General features: G+C 37.4%; 1 protein-coding gene across 6 annotated transcripts in view; it reads left to right on the top strand.

Annotated features, from left to right (window-relative positions):
* PAIP1 (poly(A) binding protein interacting protein 1) overlaps nt 1–23,896 on the top strand; it is a 24,588-nt gene extending 692 nt beyond the window's left edge. For 2 of the 6 annotated variants that reach the window (XM_027635303.1, XM_027635305.1), the window contains exons 2-12: nt 820–936; nt 4,256–4,437; nt 9,600–9,788; nt 11,612–11,724; nt 13,922–14,033; nt 15,639–15,764; nt 17,888–17,994; nt 19,424–19,541; nt 19,674–19,728; nt 20,327–20,420; nt 22,499–23,896. In XM_027635303.1, coding sequence (XP_027491104.1) covers nt 906–936; nt 4,256–4,437; nt 9,600–9,788; nt 11,612–11,724; nt 13,922–14,033; nt 15,639–15,764; nt 17,888–17,994; nt 19,424–19,541; nt 19,674–19,728; nt 20,327–20,420; nt 22,499–22,592 — 1,221 coding nt within the window. In that variant the 5' untranslated portion in view covers nt 820–905 and the 3' untranslated portion in view covers nt 22,593–23,896. Of the gene's footprint in view, nt 1–21; nt 75–817; nt 937–2,615; nt 2,848–4,255; nt 4,438–9,599; nt 9,789–11,611; nt 11,725–13,921; nt 14,034–15,638; nt 15,765–17,887; nt 17,995–19,423; nt 19,542–19,673; nt 19,729–20,326; nt 20,421–22,498 lie in introns of those variants that run through there. The other 4 variants (XM_027635308.1, XM_027635307.1, XM_027635304.1 and 1 more) reach the window with 4 other exon arrangements.
* The last annotated feature ends 684 nt before the right edge of the window (nt 23,897–24,580 follow it).

The following is a 24,580-nucleotide window of genomic DNA, read 5'->3' as shown; positions in this document are numbered from 1 at the left end:
ATTTAAGTCTGTGTCACTGCTCATGCAAAATACACATTGCTGGAGATGTCACACAGCTTCCAGGCTCCTAACTGGTGAGTTGGGACTAGAAGTGAAGATAAGCACTGAAAACATGAGTCTCTGAGGGATATTATTAGGATACTCTACTACTACATGTTCACTACGGTGCTTTTAAATAAGTTTGTATGAAAGATGCCATTTAGAGCTACAGGTTATACCCGTGCTTTATGTTTTGGGCTCAATAACCACTGGGCCCATAGTCCAATAAAAGCCTCATCAGTATGATAGGGATCGGCATAATTCAGTTATTAATTCCATTTTAAAAGCTGGAATTAGCCCTCTCCTTTTTTTTTTTTCTAATTATTATATGTTATCAGCATAAAAAAAACCCCAAACACAAGCATGTAAAAATGCATGGGTTCTGAATAATGACAAGGTTGCAGTGTGTGGTTTCTCAACACTTGGCATCAAAGGTGTGTGCAGTATTGATTCTGAACTGTTTCAGACTATGAGGTAAGACACTTAGGACAAAGTGGGTAACTCATAGTAGATACTTAGAAGTGCTCCTAACTGCCTTTGGTGAAAGGTTTAATCCAGTCATTGAGTGCTTAGGATATGTTTTGCTAATTTAGCAATCTGTGTTCTGCTGTTTGATCTCAGAGGCTTGTAGTAATTGACAGGACTTCAGCTACTCAGGCCATACTCTGCTTAGAATGTTTTGGCAGTCTAAAGGGGTATACTATTGTAGGCAGTGTTCAGGTATTGTAATTTGTAATTTTGAAATTAACTGCCTGATTATTTTTCTTAATTTTGTTTTAGATGTCTAATTAGGGAGGAGAAATTGGATTCCCCATCAAACACAACTGCTCTCATGCAAACTTCAGTAGTGCATCTGTAAGAAAAATATGGACTTGGGACCACATTCCACTCTAAGTGGTAAGTAGTTGCCAAACAGTCATTACATTATGATAATATAGAATATCTGCTAACTGAAAAGAATTCACATTTATAACCAAAGGTGAAAAGTTTTCTGGTTCAATAATGATAACCTGAGGCATTTAGTTCCTCATAGGTGTATACCTTAAAGAGTAAGATTTGCTTTCTTGAAAAATTGGCATGTTGAAAAGTGGTTGCAGTATATAATGATGCAGAATTTCAACTTTCTTTTTCACATTAATACAAGCTTTTTTTACCTCCTGGTAAGGTAAAGCCTACAGATGGGGACAGAGGTCACAATACAGGCTTTAAAACCAGAGCTGAAATAACACAAGAACACTGAATATTTGTAATATAGGTATTTTAGTAACTAATTTGTGATATTTAAAAGATTGGTAATACTTCTTAAGTTAGTTGTGACAATTGTTTACACAAGACTCTGACAGAGCCTCCTGCATTGCCTCTCATTCCATTTTGCAGAGTTCAGATATGTTATTTTACCATTCTTTACTTTCAGAAGGGGTTGCCTAGGAACAGTGTTCCCATAAGCCTCATTAATTTTAACTTGTGTCACCTTTAATGTCTGGCCACCTTTTTATCTCACCAAAAATCATTCCAATTCATGCCTTGGAGAAGTAAAAAATATGTTACGCCCTCCCCCTGTTGATTATTGAAAATGGTAACGTAATAGTAAACACAGTGGGAACGTGACTCTTAAAGGCACCATTTTACAATCCAATTGGATTTTTTTTAAAATACAAGACAATGCTGTTCAGATTTTTTTAAAAACCTTTCATACATACTTGCCTATTTTTTCATTCTCTCATGAGTGGTAAACAGAATTTGACCCAACACCACACAACCTTTTGACTTTTTGGCAGGAACAGGTGGCAAGGTCAGCAAAGATCAGACTGTTCAGGGAGACAAAACACAAACACTGCCAGCAGGATCAGCTGAGGTGTATTTGGGGCACTCCAGATCATAGTTGCCCTCCTCATCTTGAAAGCAGATTGTGAGGTGGAGTTTGCAGAACAAGTAGAGCAAGACGCTGGACTGAAATTGAACAAAAATAGAAGAATTAAATTGTAAGTGCACATGTGAACTGGATCATTCACAGTTAATATGATAATATTAGAAAGCTGCGTTACATGGACCATCTTTTTCAGTCTGTTCCTGTTGGTGTGGAAGGTGGCTTTAGAAATTAAATCAGAAGAGCATTTGTTACCACATCATACATAAATTATACATGAAAATACATTGTTCTGGGCAAACACATTTATATTAGGTAGCCCTAACTGTACAGTAATGTGGTCATGTCGGAGGCTTAACTTCGTCGCGTTAAATTTAGAATTTCACCCGCAGCTTTCCCACCCCTTTCTGCTGGAAGCAGCTGTGCGTGCGCAGCGTGGCGCGATGCACCTGTGGCTACAGCTCCGCTGCTGTAGCCGAAGCCTTGGCCCTGTTACGGCCACCTCGCCCGCCTTCCCCGTGGGGAGATCAATCCCAGAGAGTATCGCGGCTTTGGAAACACCGTTTCCAGGCTGCCGCGGGTTCGGGGGGCAGGCTCGGCAGCGGCGCGAAACCGAAAGTGCAGCGGCCGGGCGGGCCCGTGGCGGGCCCGCGCTCCGCCCGCCCCCCGCGGGCCCCCGCCCCGCTCCCTCCCTCCCATGAGCGCCCGAGCCACCGGCCTCAGCATGTCGGAGAGTTTCGAGCGGGTGCCCCGTGCCAGCCGTGGCCCGGGCCGGGGAGGGGGCGCGCCGGAGAGCGGCAGCGGCGGGGCCTGCCCCGGGGGCAGCGCTGCCCGCGGCTCGGGCTCGGCCGAGGAGCAGCAGCACCAAGCGGGCGGCCTCTTCCCGCAGCAGGAACCATTGCGGCCTCCGAAGACGGCGCCGCTGGGCACCGGGATGGCAGGTACGGGCCAACCCCCCCCCTTCCTTTTTCCTGGGGCACCTGCCCGGCTCCTGGCGGCGCCGCACGGGGGCTGAGCGGCGCGGGGGCACCGGCACCTGTCCGCGGGAGGGTGGTCCTGTTCCTCAGAACCCGAGCCGTGCACCGCGCTGAGGCCGGGTCGGGGTGGGAAGCCCTGGGGAGCCGGGGGACACCTGGCTGACTAGGGAGGGGTGAGAGGAATGAAACGGAAGAGAAACAAGTGGTGCATAGCAGAGTCGCCCACTACCTGCTTACCGATGCCCAGCCCATCCCCCAGCAGAGGCAACTCCTGGCCGACCCCCCCCACAGTTTATACACTGAATATCGAATTCTATGGAAGGGACTGTCCCTTTGGCCAGTCCAGGTCAGTTGTCTGGTCTGTGCTGCCTCCTGGCTTTTTGTGCACCTTCTTGCTGTCAGAGCATGGGAAAGTGAAAGTCCGTGATTTAAATTAAGCACTGTTTAGCTATACCCAGAACATCAGCATGTTGACTGATTAGTCTCATACTGAATCCAAAACATAGCACTGTACCAGCTACTAGGAAGAAAATTAACTCTGTCCCAGCTGAAACCAGGACACTGGGTTATGGACCTGGCCCAGGTAAAGGTGTGATGTAGTACAGCTGCTTGCAACACTCTCTGTCCTTCCCCTCCTCTGTTCTCCCACATCTGAGTGTGCTTTTTATCCATCTGTTAATCTGACCACAGATGGTCTCAGCCTTCCCCCTATTGAAGAACTCCGGCCTAAAGGTTTGTGCAAAAATAAACCCAACCCAACAGTAACACAAAGCACTGTCTGTTGGTCAGCTTTTTCAGGAAGGTATCAGGTTCTGTTTTCAATAAACTTATGAGCTAATCTCTAATGATATGTTTGGAAAATATCATTTTAAAAACACTTTAAGCTGGATGTTTTGGCAAATGGTGTATGAGAACAACGATAGCTAAGTGTCTCTGAGCATTTTGTTAAAAATAAGTTGCTAAAAATTTATTTCATTTATTAACCTTCCAAAGTCTTGAATTTGTAATTGAAATCTATGAAAAACCGCAGGATGAGCAAGCGTACCATAAGCAGATTTACTAGTTACTTAGGTTAGCTCTTCCAGAAAACATGTTTTCACAGGAGAGAAGAGCTTTTTTTTTCTTTCTTTTCCTTCTCTCTTTTTTTTGATCCCCTTCACTGTCCATTGCATAGAAAGACATATAGAGTGTGCTCAAATGAAAACTTTACCATATTTAAGAAAAGTAATGAAAACTATGTGTTTAAAATAAACTTGATAGTATATTTACAGAAAAATTATATTTTAAGTAAAAATGTATTCTGGGTTTACTCTGTGTGAATACATACTAGTTTAGTGATTTCTAAGACAAGTTGTTAACAAAAATTTTTCAGAGCACCTGCAAAAGACGGGATTTCCATCTGAATCAGAAGATAAAGCTTCAGTTCTTGATTCTGGACCAGAAATGACTGAACCTCAGTTGGCTGTGGCTTCTGTGGTAACATCAAAGCTGTCTGTTAAAGCGCCTGAATTTTATCCACCAGGGTACAACCAGAATTTCAATCAGAATTTCACAGTGAGTGTTTTAACATCTTCCTTAGTATATGCCTATTTGCTTATATTCCAGTTAACAATGTTTTCTTGAGATCTTTTATATCAGATAATTTCAATTTTGCATTTGCTGAAGAGACTGAAAAAATTGTCACAGTAACCTCCAGAGTCACAGCCAGAACGTTAAGTGGTAATGAGCAAATATTATGGTGTACATGAGAGCCTTTAGTGTGTGATATTTTACCAAGGCTTGCTGCAGGTAACCACATTCCTTGTTGGTTACACCAAGCGTTGGTTACATCTAGCATGAGAGTAAGCTGGTTTTTTGGTGACTGTCTCTGTTGTAGTGACATCTACGCTGCGTTTTCATTAAAAGCTATGCTGCATTTTTATGCAGAGTTCACAGGTTTTTGAAGAAGGTGCGGGGGAAAGCTTGAACTTTAGCTTTTATGAGCACAGGCTTTGCTTTTCCTGAATTTCCTGTGCCACGGGTGTGATTCGTCATGACTGCCTAAGTCAGTGTATCATCATGTGTCTTTTAGTTTCTTCAGTGCTATTGTATCACCAAAGGACAAAAAAATAGGGTTACACTCATTACTAGCAGTTACTTACCCACACACCTAATTGGAAACACATTTCCAGCTAGACTAAAGGTGATCTCGGATCAATATTGTAGATATATCATGTAACAGAAGTTGGTACTTTTATTTTCTACTCCATTGTCTTCCATGTTGCTGCTTCAGTAGTTCTGCACCAGGGAAGATGTGTGAATTCTCGGAATATCGTTTTGTTACACAAGCGGGCAAACTCTGGTACTATAACTAAACAGGTGGGAACTATTACTTTTACAAATATAATCAAGTGATAAAAAACAACGATGCTGAAGCAAATAGAATTTTTAATAATTTGTATAAAAATACTTTATTTGAATGCTAAATATGGGGGTTTGGTGTTTTGAAATCTTTTACTCCCCGGTAAAATTGATGTTACCTTTATGTTACCAGCTTTACCAGCTTACTGAATATGATTACTCCCTTGGATAATACAAGCCTACTGCCAATATAGAACTGTTAACAAAATACCAATGTGAATATGCTTCAGTGAATCTAGGGGGAAAATAACTACTTTGCCCCAGTAGAGGTTACATGGTTTCTAAAAAAAAGTGTTTTAGTTTCAAGACGAAAAAAAAAAAAGGTCCTTTTGAATGGTATACATAGTGCTCACTTAAAATTGCAGTTTGAAGGCCAACAATGTTGCTTCTCAGCTGTTTTGCAAAAACACACAAGCATGGGGGAGTTCCTGGTTGCTATGTTGTTGGAATAAGCTATGAATGTGACTCATCTATTAATAAAAATACCTCTTGAAATGTTAGCAAAACCTAGAATGCTTATTTTAAAGTATGTTGCAGGGACTTTAATCAGAATATACTAGGCATAAAACAGTGTTATTTCAGACTTTCATCCTTTGCTGTTACAAAATATTGTGTTTTTTATTTTAATGATTGAATTAATTTCATAAACTGGCCTCACTTGCAGTAAAAATAGGAAATTTTAGCACACTTTATTATTACACAGATTTTGACCATGAGTTTTTAAAATTTGAATCAAGACAGTTTTGAGAAACTTTTCTCTCTCTCTGAATTAAAATTAGTACTTTTTAGCTTTCATTTATAAAGTTCCCTGGAATTTTTATGTCCGAAAGCTTGAATTTCTCATATAAAATATACAGTGGTTTTGCTATTAAACATTTATTGTTTTAGAAATAGTGCTGATTTATTGTTTGATTGTACATTACTATAATTACCATATGTGTCCATATAACATTTGATTATTAGATCAGTTATTTCCAGTCAGTTCTGATACTCAAAACTATCTATTACCTGTGAAGATAGTTTAAGGGGTACAGCATACTATGCTTACTAGAATTTTCAGAAGAACTTTACCAGGGCTTTGGAGAAAGGCCTTCACGGACTTCTGTTTGCATACAGGGTCCAACCCATCAGAAATTGTAGATGTCAACAGTAGACCAGAGAATGGCATAATGATGCTCTCACTTAATAGTTTGAGGAGTGAGACTTTTATTATTTTAGGATTCCACAGTCCTTCCCTCCTGCCTTTTTTTTTTTTTATTTCAATTAATTTCAAAAAGAAGGCCAGGCATAAGAATGCCACTTAACCTCGTTCAGCGTGCATAGGTTGTTTTGTATTTGCAACAGTCTTAGTACTTAAATTTGCAATAACTTTATTGTAAACTTGTTAAGTGCATATAATCTGAAGGGAAAAAAAGCTTGTTCCGAAGGAGTCCAAAGAGAAATCAAATCAATGATTAGTTACTAAGTTCCTAAGTGAAAATGTGAATTTACTAGATAGAGGAAAATGCTAAGCAGCATATGTACAGAAACTGAGTCCAAGAGCAGATTTGGCTCATGAATCTTTTCTGTAGAATTTCTGTTTTATCTTTATGTAAATCAGAGGAGTTTTAGTACCTATTTAGTCTTCTATTCTTATGTCTGTAAACTTGTGAAGTGACACTTAATAGAAGAGAAGCAAACCTATAATCTTTTAATTGGTGACCCCTTTGTTGTGAATAATCCAGGATCCCATCCTATAACTCTCAAACATTAGGGAGAAGAATTAGCACTGGCTTGATGGAGAAATTACTGATATTAATGAAAAATTTCTGGTTGACTTCCATGGCTTGGAATCATAGGTTTGTAATGAATGTGTAATCTTGCAGGTTTCTGTTAGCCAACTTCTACTAAAAATATTCAGGAGCCATTTGCTGTATTTTTCTTGCATTGATACAGTGTATGATGCTATCCTTATGTTAAATCTTAAAATCTGACAATGAGAAATGCACGTAGTTTATGTCTAGAAGTCACTGGGCTAAATTCAGTTAGTTTTTAAAGTATGAAGTGTAAGTAATTTAGCAATATACAACCTTATTATCATATTTGGATTACTCATTTTTGTCTCCCATTTGTTCAGTTCCCTGGCATAATTACTAAAACCTAGGCTTCTTTTGGAGTCGCATAATTAGTACAGATATATGAACATGGCACAGAGTTTAGCCTTTGTGTTTTGCCTATTAATTACAAAATGGAAGTAGGAGCATATGGGGACACCAGTACACCAAATGGTAGTGGGGTCTTTTACATTCATTCTCCTCCAGGACTGAATTCTTACCAAGTGTGTATGAGAGGAAGATACTTTCCTCTCTGCTGATGGGGATCTCATAACAATCTCAGGACTGTCGGAGCAGCTTCTTTTATTAGCTACAGCAGTTGCATGCTCTGAGGCCTGGATGGAGAGTTTTGAAACAGGTTGTTTGCAGAGATGCTAGTTCAGCTGTATATGAATAAGCTGCAATAGCTGCACAGTAATGTAATAGTGCTGTGGAATAAAATAGTTTTAACTTTATTGTACAGAACTCTTATGGGACTGTCTGAAATTACCTTGTAAAAGTTGATTTCCTTTAGCAACATGGAGTGTTTAGCAAGTCACACATATGCCTGTTAGCCTTTACTTTTTGGTTTTATAAGCTCTAAGCCATTAGAATCATAGAATACTTTAGGTTGAAAAGGACCTCCCAAAACTTCTGTGCTTCAATCCTAAGCTCAGATCAGGTTGTTGAAGGCTTTATCCTTGTGGGTAGTAACAGTGTGCTATTATTTCCATAAACCCATATTTTTTTTCCTATTTCTGATAGGCAGCATTAAATTACTTCTCCTTAATTAAACATCATAGGAAATCTTTCTAGTTTTACTGTTGTTACATCAATGTGTCCCCCACCTCACTAGCTTAGAGTTGGATAACCTTATGACATGTATCTGGGGAATTTTGGAAAGTCTGCTTTTTTTTCCCCACGCATTCTTCACAAGTCATGAAATTAATGTCAGTACTTGATTTTCATCGGTGTGTATGTGTCTTTCACAGTTCATACTGAGATAAAAATTTTCACAGATCCATGTTGCTTCACAGTAGAGGAGAGATGGAGGCATTTTGAAGATAAAGTAAATGAAAACCCCTCATTAAGGGAGAGGGAGAATGTACTTATAAACCTTGTTGCTTTACGTACACTATGTAAAGAAGGAACCTTTTACCATTTTAGCTCATTTTTTTCATTGAAGTAGATACTACACTTTAAACATTTTTAAATAGTAGATCAGTTGAGAATTCTGATATTCTTTTTTACTCATGTCTTGAATTGCTAATTGTAAGTTATTTTTTAGCAGTCCCTTCTCAGGCTTCGTCTGACACTTCTGAAATCTATGAGATGCTTTTCACAATCATTTGTGTAGTGTGACAAAGTCAATTATTTGTACTGTGTTACTACTAGTGACATCACAAATTGTGCTGCTTTTTTTTGCTGTTCCCCTCATATATCACATCATAATAATTTGTAACAGTATTGACATTAGATACTTATATACATTCATTTTTGAATGGACAAAATCATCATTCCTCTGTCCCATCAGTGGGAGCATAAGCTTTGATGAAGTGATATTGTGCTAGCCCCTCCTTTCTTTAGGGAACAGGTGTGTTTACTGTCTGGTTTTTAACCTCAGGAGCTGCAAATGAATGCAATGCCATTTGAATAGTTTCATTTCATGCCTTGTAATCTTTCATCTACTGCCAAGTGCTGCAAATATGCTGACTTTAAAATATCGATTTTCCTGGTTATACTTTCTACATGGAAACACGACACTGTATTTATTGTATTTCTTCAATTTCTCCCCCTTCTTTTGGAGTACTGTACACTCTAAGTCCAAAATACTTTGTTTCAGATTTTCAGGGGGTTTTTTCTACAGTTCATGTATCCACAATACAGTCTGTGTGCACATCAGGAATGGGTGTTGAGCCTTGGTTTGGTAGTCCTACCCTTAACAGATACTTACTTTGTTAGTTAATCTTGCACTCAACTTGGGAAACTGATTTCTGTTTAAGCCATCTTTTGATGTGTTTTGCTGGAAGACCCTAATGTCTCTAAAATACCTAGTTAAGATGATAAGAATACAAGAGCTTTGTGATATGGTGAGGTGTGTGCTCTGTAAAAATGTTGAAGTGAACTGTGTAATCAAGTATGGAGAGACTCAAAACTGGGGGCTGTATGGTTACTTCTGGAGATAGTGTGACAGCATTTTCAAAGTTCTTCTTAAGAGGTTGGTATATTCTTTCACTTCTACAGGATTCTTCCTTTGAAGATAGATATGATGGCTATCTGACTTTAGCAGAATATGTACAAGACTTCCTAAATCACCTCACTGAGCAGCCAGGTTGTTTTGAAACTGAAATAGAGCATTTTGCTGAGGCACTGAATGGCTGGGTCACTACAGATGAAGCTTTACAAGAACTTGTTGAACTCATCTACCAGCAGGTAGTCTGTGTATTCTGTCTTATAACAGAGATATTATGCCTCTGTTACATAGTGTCCAAGAATGTTTGCCAGTATTATTTGTTACCTCATTGTACGTGTGTAGTATTTTAATGGTTTGATTCCCCCCCCCTTTCAGACTGAAACATACAGGGAAAGATTTTGCTCAATAAGATGAAATGGTAGCTCAAATGTGGGTTACCTCTCTTGTATACACTTCCCCAGCTTGCTGTTTCCTTTTTTATGTATTTGTAGATCTTGGTAAAATACTACAGTTGAAGTTATGGTGCTTAATTAAAGAAGGTTATATTTGAAACTCTTAAGCAATGTCAGACTTGTACCTTTTTATTCTATCCTGCAAAAAAATTCTTCATAATCCTAAAATATTCCTAATTCCTTGGTATTTAAAAAAAATAAGTTAATATCTACTGTACACACCACCTCTTGGGAAATGGTTCTTTATTGGCAGGGTTTTTGCTTTAATTTGGAATATACCTATTTCAGAACAGCATAACTGGAGAAGAGGAAAGCTCATCTGAGGGTAACTAGGTCCAGTCCCATTGATGGCCATGGAAATGAGGACAGAGACCTTGAGCTGAACTCTGTACTAATTGGGGGAGCCATTGGAAAGAACAGCTTAATAGGTGTTGCTTAGCAAATGAGCTGCTGTTGCTGTCTTTTGGGCTCACTGCACACAATGAAGCCACACTTCTGCTTGCTATTTATTACATTGGGTGTCTCACCCTTTCGTGGGTTTGTTGCTTTCAAGTTCTACCTTGAATGCTCTTTTATTCAAGAGCAGATACCTGCAGAATATTTTAATCTGGGGTATGTAAAAGTGGAATGACTGGTTGGTCATTGTACAGAACTGTAGTTTCAAGTTTCTCATTATTATACAAAATTAATGCACATTTAATTGAAGACAGTTTAGTTGGACATTAAGATCACCAGTTGCTGAATACTAGAAAAATTACTTCATTCCCATCCTTTATTTGAACCCATGGAGGACTGTTATAAAAGGATGAAAATATTCCATATAAGTTCACTGAAGAAAAAAAGAGGAATTTATGCTATTTTTAACTTCTTGTATTTTAAATACATTGACTCTCATCTAATGTCACTTAAAAACTTAAAAGTCCAGCATTAGGGTTTACTGTGTCTTCCTCAGCTGAGAAGTCCAGTGTTACCAGTCTGAAATTATGTGAAAAATACAACTTAGTGCAAAAAAACTGTGCTACTATCCCAAAGTATCTAATTTTAGATTTGTTGTATGTCAGGATAAGATAGTGTTTAAGCATAAGTCAACTATACTTATTATTATTCTTTCTTGAGCAGAAGCCCAGATACTTGTTTCCTGGCTTATCACAAAACAATTCAAATTGCTGAAGTTTATATGTGTCTGCTTTAGTGATGTTAATTTAACCCAACTAAGCAGGTTTACATTGCTCCTTGAGAAAGTATGTGTCTTTGAAAAAGTGTTGATTTTTTTGTATAAGAGTTTGTAAGTGACCTTCAGACGCTTTTTGGCTGTAGGTCACAATGCAGAAGTAGAGTTGCAGATATATGGCATAATGGTGATTGTTTTCTTAGAGCCACAAAGTCACAGTAAAATAAACTTCTAAGTGCTGAAATGCATATAGTGAAGTGTTGATGAGATACAAAAATGAACATGGCAAATAGTAATTGTTAATCATTACTCTTCTGCTCTTCAGTTGTCTAATCAACTGTAACTAAGCACAGATTTCAAAAAAGCTTGTAAAGGTATTTCCTGATAGCTTAATCATTAGTTTTATGAATAATTTATTTTTCCATTTTTATTTCGGAAGGCCACATCTGTCCCAAATTTTTCCTACATGGGAGCACGGTTGTGTAACTATCTATCTCACCATCTAACCATTAGTCCACAAAGTGGGAACTTCCGACAGTTGTTACTTCAAAGGTCAGTATCAGCAGGTCACCTGAAGCCTGTTACTCTCTTACATGTCTTTCTGTTTTGTAAACAATTAGTATATACAAAACAAATGAAGCACCATGCAGTTGCTCACCACCCACTCCACCCACCCATGCCCAGCCAGTTCCTGAACAGCAGACCCCAGCCAGCTTTATCCCAAGTTTATATGCTGAGCATGAAGCCACCTGGAATGGAACACCCCTGTGGTCACTTGAGGTCAGTTCTCCTGACCGTCTGCTCTCAACTTCTTGTGCCACCCCAGCCTCTCACTGGTGGGGTAGGATGAGAAGCAGAAAAGTCCTTGATGTAGTGTAAACACTGCAAAACAACAGCTAAAACCAGGACATACAGAGGTTGAAAATACTCATTTTCCCCTTGTTTCACTGCTTTCGAAATTAATGCTTTTGGGTTTTTTAACTCTGTATGTTACTTGGAAATGAAAGGAAATCCCTGTGTATGTTGGATTTCCTGGTTCCTGAGTTTTGAAACAAACCCAGTAGATAACATTCATTTTAGCACCCTGAAGCCATGAATTCAAAGTTGCTTAGGTTTTTGTTGCTAATATGGTTGAAATTGAGAGAAGAGAGGGTGTGTGCAGAAAAACAACCCTACAATGTGACCATAGAGAGATCTTCTTCTGTTTCTCAGCAAAGTTTCTACCTGAAATTTCAGCTCTTTAGATTTCTCAATTTCTCCGCTGTTTTTGAATCCCTTACACAATCATTGAGAATACATTAGAATTTGTCTGGCCTTCCTTTTATCTCAATTATTTTTTAAGTTTGTTTTTGGACTGCCATGTAAACTTGTATAGTTTTGGCACAGTTGCTGAATACTAGAAAAATTACTTCATTGCCATATTGTCTGAATCCTGTGTATTTATATTTAAATTATAGAATGATAGAATGGTTTGGGTTGGAAGGGTCCTTAAAGATCATCTAGTTCCAACACCCCTCCTATAGGCAGGGAACCTCCCACAAGGATGCTCAAAGCCCTACTCCTCCTGGCCCTGAGCAGTTTCCAGGGATAGGGCATCCACAACTTCTCCAGGAAACCTGTTCCAGTGCCTCACCACCCTCACAGTGAAGAATTTCTTCCCAGTATCTAATCTAAACCTGCCCTCTTTAAGTTTGAAGCCATTCCCTCTTGTCCTATCACTACATGCCCTTGTGAAAAGTCAGTCTCCGGCTTTCTTGTAGGCTCCTTGTAGGTACTGGAAGGTGCTATAAGGTGTCACCAAAGCCTTCTCTTCTATAGGCTGAACAACCCCAAATCTCTCAGCCTGTCTTCGTAGGAAGGGTGCTCAGGCCCTGTGATCAACTTAGTGGCTCTCATCTGGACTTGCTCAACGTGTCTGTGTCCTTATGTTGGTGACCCCAGAGCTAAATGCAGGGCTCCAGTTGGGGTCTCAGGAGAGGAGAGTAGAATCTCCTGTCCAGCTGGCCACACTGCTTTGGATGCAGCCCAGGACATGGTTGGCTTTCTGTGCCCGAAGTGTTACTGTCATGTTGAACTTCTCATCAGCCAACACCCCCAAGCCCTTCTCCGCAGGGCTGTTCTCAACCACTTCTTTGCCTAATCTGTACTTGTGCTTGGAATTGCCCTGACCCACGTGCAGAACCTTACACTTGGCCTTGTTGAACTTCATGAGTTGCCCAGACCACCTCTCAAACCTGTCAAGATCCCACTGTGTGCCATCCCTTCCCTCTGGAATATCACTTGCACCACTCAGCTCAGTGTCCTGACTTGTGTATCACTGTCATTTAAAATGGTGAGATAAAGAATTTATTAAATAAGTGTAAAGGCATCTAAGACAATGTGGGCAGTGTCCTGAAGGGGGGAACATGTCATTTGACTGCCTGTGTTAGTGTTACACATTCTCAAACGATATTCTAATATATGAATTATTTAACTGTCTTCATTTCTACATGTTGTAAATTGGTCTGTTTCATTTTTCTGCATCAGATATCTTACTGCTTAAACATGTAATCATATGTATTGTCTAAAGGGATGAAAATCCACCGTTACTTTGTGAAGGCCTCATATCCCTCACACATCACACTCCCCAGCATTCAACATGTAACAGTTTTCATGCAGGCCATAAGTTCTCATCATTCCGTTAAATGAGTAGCATGTTACATATGTTAAAATGGTTATAGATTATATGATTTTGTTTTAATATTTACAGATGTCGAACAGAGTATGAAAACAGAAATGAAGCTACCAAAGGTGATGAGGCTACTAAAAAACAATTTCATTCCTTTGTGCTGTTCTTAGCTGAACTTTACCTTAACTTAGAGGTAAGAAGAAAGTTGTATGTCAATTGGTTCTTTGTTATTTTTTTGTTTTGTTTTTAGGTAAACACTGAACTGAAATACTTTGAGGTGTTTTTTTAAATGCAGAGGGGATTAAAGTAAAAGAACTTTAGAACAGTTTCATTATAATGCGTTTGTCGAAGAAACACAAACAATCGAAAAAAAATCATTAGAAGAGAAGTGTATAGAAATTAAAGTGTAAGAATCCATAGAAAGAACTGACCATAAAACACCTCTGAAATTAAGCTTTTGACATTTTCTTTTACTGGCAAAACCCCTGTATGACTATACTTAACCAACACGTGAAATGTTACAGCCTAGCAGAAGCAGATCAGGATCAATAACCCATGTAATTCAGTATTAAGACATTAATAGGAGGTGTTAACAAGCCCTCGAGAAAGATGTGGAAATCCTCAAAATGACGAATTAAAAATGGAGACCTTTAAAGATATCTCTTCTGATGGTTGACTCCATGTCTTATGCTTGAAGCATGAAATCTTGTATTGGTTTTCTGGATTTGTGATATGTACAAAAAAGTCTACAGAATTTTCTTTTATGGCTGTGTATTCACCAAATTCACTAAGTGCTGTAGTGTACTTAAAAATATACTTTTGACTGGATTATTTCAATGGTTTGATTTAAGCAGACACTATAAAAATGTTCTGCTGCCATGAGGAAAATCATTCTCTGACTCTTCAATTTCTGTTCATAAGTGGTCTTTGAAATCTACTTTTCACTTGCTAGAAGGAAAAAAGAAAGATGTGCAAAGAGTTTGAAGGAGAGGGAGTTGTCCACTTGTGGAATTTACCATACTCTGTGGAGTATACCATTTATCTTTAAACCATTTTCTGTAATTTTTTTAAATACATAAAGAATGCCTTCTAGAAGTAAGCCACCACAGCTGTAAAAAATACATAACGTCGTGTAGAAAAGAGCAGGGAGTTCTGAGAATTTGATATTTGGTGGACCATTGGGGAGGCATTTGGTAGCTTTTCTTAGCAATTTGTTAGCAGAGAAACAAATGCTAGACACGCATTGTTATTTCAGAATTGTAAGGATAGTACTTAAAGTAAGTTCAGTGATGGCACCAAGCTATGTGGTGCTCTCAACGTGCTGGAGAGAAGGGATGCCATCCAGAGGCACCAAGACAGGCTCAAGAGGTAGGCCCGTGTGAACAAGGCCAAGTGCAAGGTCCTGGAGCTGGGTCAGGCTGTCAGTTAGTCAAGAGCAGCCCTACCAAGAAGGTCTTGGGTGTTGGTGGACAAGGAGCTCAACATGACCCAGCAATGTGCACTTGCAGCACCAAAAGCCAACTGCATCCTGGGCTGCATCAAAAGAAGTGTGGCCAGCAGGTCGAGGATGATCTAGATGATCTTTAAGGTCCCTTCTAACCCAAACCATTCTGTGATTCTGTGAAAATCTGCGTTCTAAAATGGTTGCAGTATTTAGCACGTTCTTCCCACTGTGGAGATCAACTATGTTGATTGCAAAACAAACCACACAGCATTCAAAAGAGAAAATGTGCCTAGACTAATTTCTAAAACTCAAGTCTTTTAAATGTGGGGGGTTTTTTTAATATGTATTTTTCAGATTAAAGGAACGAGGGGACAGGTAACACGAGCGGAAATTCTTCAAGAAGGCCTTCGGGAATTACTAAATGCACTCTTCTCTAATCCTGTGGACAGTAATTTGATATGTGCAGTGAAACTCTTGAAGGTGAGACAGTACTATAATCATGGTTTTTAACCTTCCTAGCTTTGGGAACAGCAGGGTAGACTGCAAATGAGGAAATATTTATAGGGTTTTATTCATTACATCATTAGCAGAGCAAACTATTTGTTTTCCTTAATACCATTACGAAATTGAACCAGTAAGAAAGTGATGCTCTAAAAGTGAATTCAAGGCCATTTGTGTATGAACAAGAGAAATAAAACTGAAACTAAGGTTCGTTCAAATGAGTAAGCAGTCCCTTCAGGTCTCATTTTGCTGCTTCCGGTGTGGGAGAAAACTGTAACCAGCTTGGATAAATTGTGGAATCTTGGGTGTGTTGTATGTTCTGAAGGACACTGGGCAATTAGGGTCCACTGTTTTTTTGCAAAATATTCTTGATATCTGTTATTTTATTCTGTTTTGTCTGTGTCATTACTGTTATAGAAATATATATATATTTGTCTTTCATGATGAAAACAAACCTCTTTGCTTGTAAGTTTTACTTTTTTTAAAAAAAAATGTTACCCTCTATGCAGGGAGAAACTGTTATCTTCACTGGTATTATTATACTCATAGTTGGGAAAACAGTTTATTTTAGGAATGAAAGTTAGGTGCTAGACACTTTTTTCTGAAGATTTTTGGTTGGCTTGTTTGTTTCTCCTCATTCTTTATCCTTCCTCACTCTCCACTGTTTCTGAGCCTCTTCTGACTTGAATTTCAATTCTGACAGCTTCTTTTGATATGGTAAATAGAAAGTAAGGAAGAGAGACATTTTCCATTTAAAACCTTCATTTGATGTTTGGATGTTTAAGCAGGTTGCTTCATAGCAAGTGTGAGGTGGTGCTCAGTGAGCACATTCGCTTCTGTGGTCAGTCATTACGTTGACAGTGCTTCCCTGAGGGCAAGGCCCACTGAAGAATCTTTTCCAACACACAATACACAAATGCAGTGCTGCTTTTCAGTCACTTTCCAATGAAGGTGGAGATTTGGCTTGACAGCATTCATTCTGAAAAAAACCAAGAGTGATCTAGATCATTTTGTCACACTGCAGTATTTAAAAGGTGTTACAGAACAAAGAGACTTTTTTTTAATGCACATATTTTCTGGTATGTTACAGTATCTACAAATGTTGAGTTCACAGGTAGCTAGACTAGGCTATCTCATAAAACCTTGGTTTTACTACTAAAGCAAGAATGGTCTTATCTTCTCATTTTAATACAGTGATACAGTTTTTCACCTTTTTGCTGTATAATGTTTATTTTTAATGAATCATCTTGATGCTATTACCTAATTATGTAGGATCAAGGTAGGACAACAGTAGAATAGTGTGAATGCCAAACAAATGCCAACCAATATATCTAGCATTTATCTTAGGATTTTATCCCTTTGTATCATCAGGTGCCATTTCAAGCATTTTCTGTCATGTAATATTTATGCTGAGAAGATCAGGGATTGCTATTAACTTTGGTCATAGTGGCAAACCAATTTTTTTCTTATTTAACTCTTGAAGTTATAAATACTAAAATACTCAATGAAGTAGCTATTCTTGTAGTAAAAGGCCTTCATCCACAGCAGTTCTATACTTTAGACTGCTGATAAAGCTTTCTCAGCAACAGCTTTAGCCTCACAGACTTTATGTATTAAACTTTGGGGTGGCTTGATCAGATAATTCTGGTCTCCTCTATATATACCCAGATGAAATTCTCTGTGATGCTAGCCAAGTTTACTGCAGTGTTTCTACAGTTTATTAAACTATTTGTTCTCATGTAAGCTGGTGGTATCAGCTGCAAAAATAAAGTTTCCTTTGTCACAGTATGTACTTAAATCAAGTAAGATTTGACTGCTGTCACTGCAGAGTTGTTTCAAAGTCATATTTCAAGACTGAAAAAAGTGGTTGTGAACGTCTAGGTAACATATACCTCTACTGGACAGAGTTACTATTCTGTCTGTAGTTTAAAATAAGCTATTATGAGATCTAACAAAGAGATGTAGGCAATGGGGAGCTTCAGCCCTCACATAGTCACCTAATGCATCTAAGCATCGTGAATTGTTACAGACTCTCTTAAGTTGCCAGTTTATTAAGGTTTTCTGATTTTCTTTAAAAAAAAATACTGATCCCTTGTCTTTAGTTGACAGGCTCAGTTTTAGAAGATGCCTGGAAAGAAAAAGGAAAGAGTGATATGGAGGAAGTGATTCAGAGAATTGAAAATGTTGTGTTGGATGCAAGCTGTAGCAGGTGAGAAGATAAACTTACGTGCAGTGTTTTGTTTATATTGAACAGAACAACTTGAAAATCTTCAAGAATAATGAACAGGTCCAAAAAATTATCTTTACTTTTATTTACTAAAAATAACATGATGTTTAGGTCATTTCCCGTGTAAAAAAAGAGAAGGTATTTTTCAGTTGAAGATGTGTGTGGATTTTTGATTTTGTTTTGTGAAGGATTTTTTGATTTTTTTTTTCTTTTAACAGAGGTGCACATTCCACTCTATTTTTATTTTTTTTAAACCTTTTAGGTCTTGAAATCTTCCATAAGTGCTTTAGGGTCTAAATGCAAGTATATACAAAGAGACAATAGTGGCCATATCTCATAGTTTATACTTTTAAATCTGAATTTAACCGCATTAAATATATACAAACATTATTAAATATGCAGCAGTATCAAATACCTACAAATCACTATACATGTAGAGGCAAAATGAAATATGCCTTGTGGTTTTGTTTTTCTTTTTCTTCTGAATAACACACCTTTTTGCCAAGGTCTTTACTGTGGTCTAGAAAAAAGTCAGTGGTTGACTAACGTATTAGTAATTTACTAGTGCCTGATTAATCAACTGTGTGCATGAGGTTGTCTGATTCTGCTGTGCTTCATGCTCAACTTCTTGAAACTCACCAAAAACCTGTAGTAGGTTCAGACACTGATCTCTTGCCATATGGAAGGGAGGCCCAGAGGTAGCTCATATCATCTGTGGGTTGTAATTGAGCTGCCCCCAAGGAGGATGAGAAAAATTTTGCTTTCAGGAATCAAAATTGATGGCACAAGCTGAGATTTCAAAGACACAGAACAACAAACTCATTTGAATTGAGAAAACAACAAAAAAATTTTATTTATTTATGTATTCCTTAATGAGACTCTTCTCCATAGACTTGCTTAAAATAAGGCAATTTCTCTTATTTTAGGGATGAAATGGGTGTAGGAATCTAACGTACTGGGGACATTATTTCTCACTGTTAACTACAACATTTCAGTACAATGAGGAGAGCTAAAGTTGGGAGCATAGAATAAATGGTTAAAGTAAAATTTGAAGATCATCCCCCTGTTATTCCCAGTATTTTCCTTTTATCAGAAAAGGATTTGTTCCCCAGTTTGTACTGCAAGGTGCGATATCCCAATAAAAACTATAACAATTTCCTTTTTCATACAAGCTCCTTACTTAACAACAGAGAAAGTGGAGAGGGTGAGGATCTCATAATTGACACATAAAGCATCTATACTTGCAGGTGAAGAATTTAACTTAAAATTTTCTGCAGATTGGACCAAATTTTGTCCTTTCTAGAACATTTTTTGGAGTGATTTAACTATCTTGTATTGCACAGTAAGAGAAGCCCAATTACTTGCTTGGCACAAAACATTGTAACTTTTGTAGTGGTTTTCTTTATTTCAGAGATGTAAAACATAAGCTTCTGAAACTGGTAGAACTGCGATCTAGTAACTGGGGTAGAGTTCATGGAACAACTTCACATACAGAAGCTACCCCTGAAAACGACCCCAACTATTTTATGGTAAGAATACATGGCCATTTTTGTTTCTTAAATTAATGCGAATTTAATTTGATTCATAAATAGTCACATTACTCAAAACTACAAACAACTGTCTCTGAATATGTATAACTTTCTGTTTGACTTTATTCTTAGAATGAGCCAACATTTTACACATCTGATGGTGTTCCTTTCACTGCAGCAGACCCAGGTATGTCACAAGTTTAGTTTACCTGCCTTCTCAATCATTTTCAAAAAGTTGTAGTTAAGTTTATGGCTTGTTGAAGTTCTTCAAACATCTGAAACTTAGACAACTTACAAGACAAAAATCTGTCTGAGTTCCTGGTTTTGTGGAACACATGCTTTATTCTGCATTAAAAGAAGGTAAGATGTTTGAAAGGGAGAATGTGCATTTGAGTTCATATAGTTCAGAAGAATTTGTGCAATAGTCCTCAGCACTCAGCCTCTCCAGGAAGCCAGAAATATTCAAATCATCTTCTGTTTATCCATTGTTTGTGGCAAAAGGGGTTTTCTTCCTTCGTTTCTTTGTTATCTGTAATCTGAGCACAATGTGGCATGGCATCATTTGATGTAAAGACATCTGTCACTACCTTTACAGTTCTGTGGGAAGTTAGGCATCAGTCTTAGAGGTCAAATCATGTTCTGAGAAAACACTGTAGGGGGAGGTTTTCCTGTTAATATGTTTCATGACATTCATGGTATCATTAACTATTTTCAAAGTTTATAGATGTATATTAATTTAGAGGATTAGTCTTCTATGTTACTCAATCTTATTTTTACTTCACCAGATTATCAAGAAGAATACCAAGAGCTGCTTGAAAGAGAGGATTTGTTTCCATATTATGAAGAAAATGGAGCAGATCTATTAGGACCTGGGGATATGTATGTTTTCTTTTTTAGGGATGTATTTTTTTAATAATAGTTATTTTTACTGCGATTCTGTGATACTGCAGAATTAGGATTCCAATCTTGACAAAAGTGAAATTAAATAAGATAATTGTTACTTAGTTCTACAGTGGATGTGTTTGTTTGGGTGTAAATTGGATTGTAATCACACAAGTTTGAAACCAATTTCATATTTATCCAATTGAGTAGGATAGTTACATTTCAAATGTTTATGCACATATACAAACAAACTTCTGCATTTTAAAAAAATTTGCAATCAAAATGAAGCACCAAGCCTTGAAGTGTTTGTTGTGAGGCAACCTAAATTCATTTGACTGATGTACATAAACATCTCAGCTAGAGATAATTACTGAATTTTCAGTCTTTCAAAGGAAGGAATTTAAATTTCTCTCCTCAGCACAAGCAGTGCTGAATTAAAGGGCTTTTCAGTATTCCTGTAGAGCAAGGAAAGCAAAGGGGGAAGCAATAGGTGAAAATGTAGCCTGACTTTTCTGGTGTCAGTTTATAAGAAAGAAATACGTAAAATAAGTAAAAGAATATGGTCTAAACTAAGTTGTTCTGAGCTTTGTACTCACTGAAAAGGACTTTCAGATCATGATTTGACACCCAAGAACACATTCTGTGTGGTGTTTATGTGTGGTAAGAGTGCAAGCCTGGATTGATATTTGTGTTAGTAAATTAGAAAACTTTTAGATTGTGCCTAACTTCATAGTGCCTAACTTAGAGTGGCAACTTCAGAAGATAAATAAGAGATGTCATCAGAAATCAACAAGCTCATACAGAGGTATCAAAAAAAGACACATGTGAACCTCTGTGCTTAGAAGAATAAATGCAAATTGGAGCAGACAGCAGTTAAAAACACAGCAAATCCAAAGAGTGACTCTGAGTCAACTTTAAAGCAAGGTGACTGTAACCTTCTTTGTTGAAGGCTTAAGAAAAGCTTAGACAAATGTCTGCCGATTCTCTGTCAGCTATTTCTCATGACTGACATCAGGGAGGAGGATTCTGTGTGAGGGTTCTGCCTTCTGCAGCCTACGCTTCTGCAAGAAAAAAGGAACAAATAAATATGTAGATTGCTTTTTCAGTGCACAAGCTGGAGTAAAAAACCTTTTCATACACATTTTCTATGGCTTGCTGAGGTTTTCTGTGAAACACATTTATGGCCTCTGTGCAGATCAGACATGCCGATTCCATTGTTTAGAACTGAGAGACAGAAAGTAGTAAACTGAGCACCTGAAATTAATGCGCACTTCTGGAGAGTCAGTAGCTGCTGACTCGATTTTTTTAAGGCTGTTTAGAATTACATACACTATCATGTTCAAGCTACAACTCTATTGTCCTAGTCTATGGTTAGGACATTAGAGTTGGATATGGAGAAAATAGGGAACACACAAGTTACTTCCCAATGTACTGTGGGGGGAAAGAAAGCTGAAGTGATGCCCATCACTCCCTGGCTTTATTTTGAAACACTATGGTAGTCTCCATTGTGTGCAATACTTACATAATTAAAGGGATCCAGTCTTTCGTTTGACCTAAATAAGACTGATCTTTTCTGAAAGTCCAGCTACCCTGTAATACAAGGTAGTATAACGCAGGTGCAATAGGGAGCCTCCTTTTAAATATAAACAAACAGGAGCACAGGGTTTCTATATGAACACATTCCTTGAGCTAGCATGTTGACCATGCTAATATGTTGGTAATTTTGTTTTTTGTAAATCTATCAGTATAGATGCATTAGTAAATTTTGGGAAGTTTGGATTGCATGATTGTGTTTTCTATCATATTGGGAACTAATTCTGTCTTTTAAACTGGGCAGCAGAAGATCTAAAAAGGTGACAAACACTGTAGGTATTTGTACACATCTATGCTGCTTTGAGGTTTCTATTTATTTGTTTTCCTAGTACCCATTATTTTTTCTTCTTCATCCCCCTTTAAAAATAATCTCATAAATACTGTCATTTATAAAGCTTTGTTTTATTCTTGATATCTACACAAATGGTTTTCAAAATCTGTATGTAAACTTAACACCTTTGGTGATTTTTTTTTTTCTTTAGGTATTTTGATGAGATTGATGATGAGATGGATCCAGAAATTGAAGAAGCATATGAAAAATTCTGTCTAGAATCAGAACATGAGAGAAAACAGTGAGATGTTACATATTAATGTTAGTTTATTAAACCTGTTTAGGTATAGTTAGAATACAGGGGGACACAAAATATTTGTACCAAAATGAGGAACTTTAGTTTCTTCAAGTACTAAAGTTATACAATTTCCATTTTGTTTAACAGAATCTGCCAAAAATTGTAAACTTATGCCCTGTAACTTAAAATGTTGTGTATATATCATAGTTTATTTTATCAATAATGTTTTTTGAACAATGTTTTGGCTGCAATAAAAATTATTTAGAAGTTATAATTGAAATTAAAGTTTAATGGGGAATTGCCCCATAAAATTTCCCTTGAGGGAGAAAGGGAAAGAATAATGATCTGAATTTGCTTGCTTGTTTGCTTTAGTATATATTGGGGATATACTCATTCTATTTACCATATACCGTATATGTTGTATTTGATTCCTTCCCTTCCCCCCAAGAAGAGTGTGATTGAAATAAGGAAAAAAATAGTTTTTTTTGTAGATCACAATCAGGAGAAGTGGTTTGTGAGAGTTTTGTTTTGTGTATGGATTTTTGTTTTGTTTATTTCTGTTTTATTACTCTTCTAAAACATGTATGCGTGAGGTCTGGACTTTTTTTTTTCCCTCCTGGAATAAATGTTATATGTTGATATGTGAAAAAGCAAGCAGTATTTTGGAAGTGAGGTGCTTTCAAGATCTTTGGTTCAGATAAGCTCATTTTCAAATTTACAAGCAAAAACTATGCTGTAATTTGTTGTGTTCTTCGAGACTACAATAATGTGGTTATGTTTGAATCCATGCTTCTCAAGCGTACATGCAGTGCTCTTTTTTCTTCCTTTTTTTTTGTTTTCAATAATGTATCTAACATGTCTAACCTTCTGGCAATGCTTGTAACTTCTTTTATTCTTCTAATTTTATGTAGCTTGATTTAATTTTGTAATTGGAGTAAATTCATTTATTTCATAAATGTTAACATTCTGAAGTCAACTGCTCTTTTTTGGACCCCATATAATCATGTTAGTTTTCCTAGGATGCTCCATTGGTTTTATTGCCAAACTCAGTTTCTTTCCTGTCACCTATACTGGTTAGACTGAATAGAAAAACTTACCAAGAACAGATGCAAATATTCCCAGAAGTTACCTACTATAAAGAACACACATTGTAAATATGCATGTAAATAATTCTGATAATATTTCACTGTTATTTGTTTGATTAAATAAGTTGTGCATCTGCTAATACAGTGAGCACTGGTTTTTGGATGGTTATTTAACATACTTATTTAGGTTGGAGTTTTGGAAAATAAAATTTAACTAGCTTTGTTTCCTTTGGTATAATTTCACTACTTTGTCAAACTTTTGCTTTAAAACAAAAATTAATTTTGACCTCCTTCTATAGATCCTTTGCCCAACACTCCTTTTTTTTTTCTTCAAAGTACACAGTGGCAGAGACTCTTAATAATCTTTTAATACTCACTGGAAAAATAAAATGTATCAAAAGGCAGTGTGGTCCTAAGGACTGTATTAGCGTTTCAAAGTCTGAAATCCAGAAACTAGAAATGTGAAAATTAGCTGATTTTCACACGTGTGTTTGCTCACTGGGCATAATTTTCATACAAAATTTGTAATCCAAATATAGGTCAGACTTTCTGCTGACCTTATAAGCAGATGTCTTCTGGAAAACATTAATACTCAAAACTAAAAGTCCCAAGGAATTTGGGCCTTTTAAAAGTCCCATATATGCTTTACAGTTAAGTAACAGTGACTTAGAGGGACTCCACTTTTCATATTTGTTTTGCATCTGTTTTGCATCTGTTGTGATGAGTCTTCTTTTTTTGTAAAGTAGCCCTCAGGTTCCAGATGTACTCTGTCAGCTTGTGGAGACAGTACATCTTGCATGTAGATAAGAAGTGTGCCAACTCATCCTGTATTATTAAAATGTTGAGAATTAGGAATTGTATAGATGAAGCCACTCAGGTCAAGTTTGCAACATAAGCTTTTCCATCCACC

This window comes from Corapipo altera, unplaced genomic scaffold (assembly GCF_003945725.1).
Source record: "Corapipo altera isolate COAL_440 unplaced genomic scaffold, ASM394572v1 61411, whole genome shotgun sequence".
NCBI classification, from domain to species: Eukaryota; Metazoa; Chordata; class Aves; order Passeriformes; family Pipridae; genus Corapipo; species Corapipo altera.
This window is presented reverse-complemented; position numbering and strand designations above follow the sequence as displayed.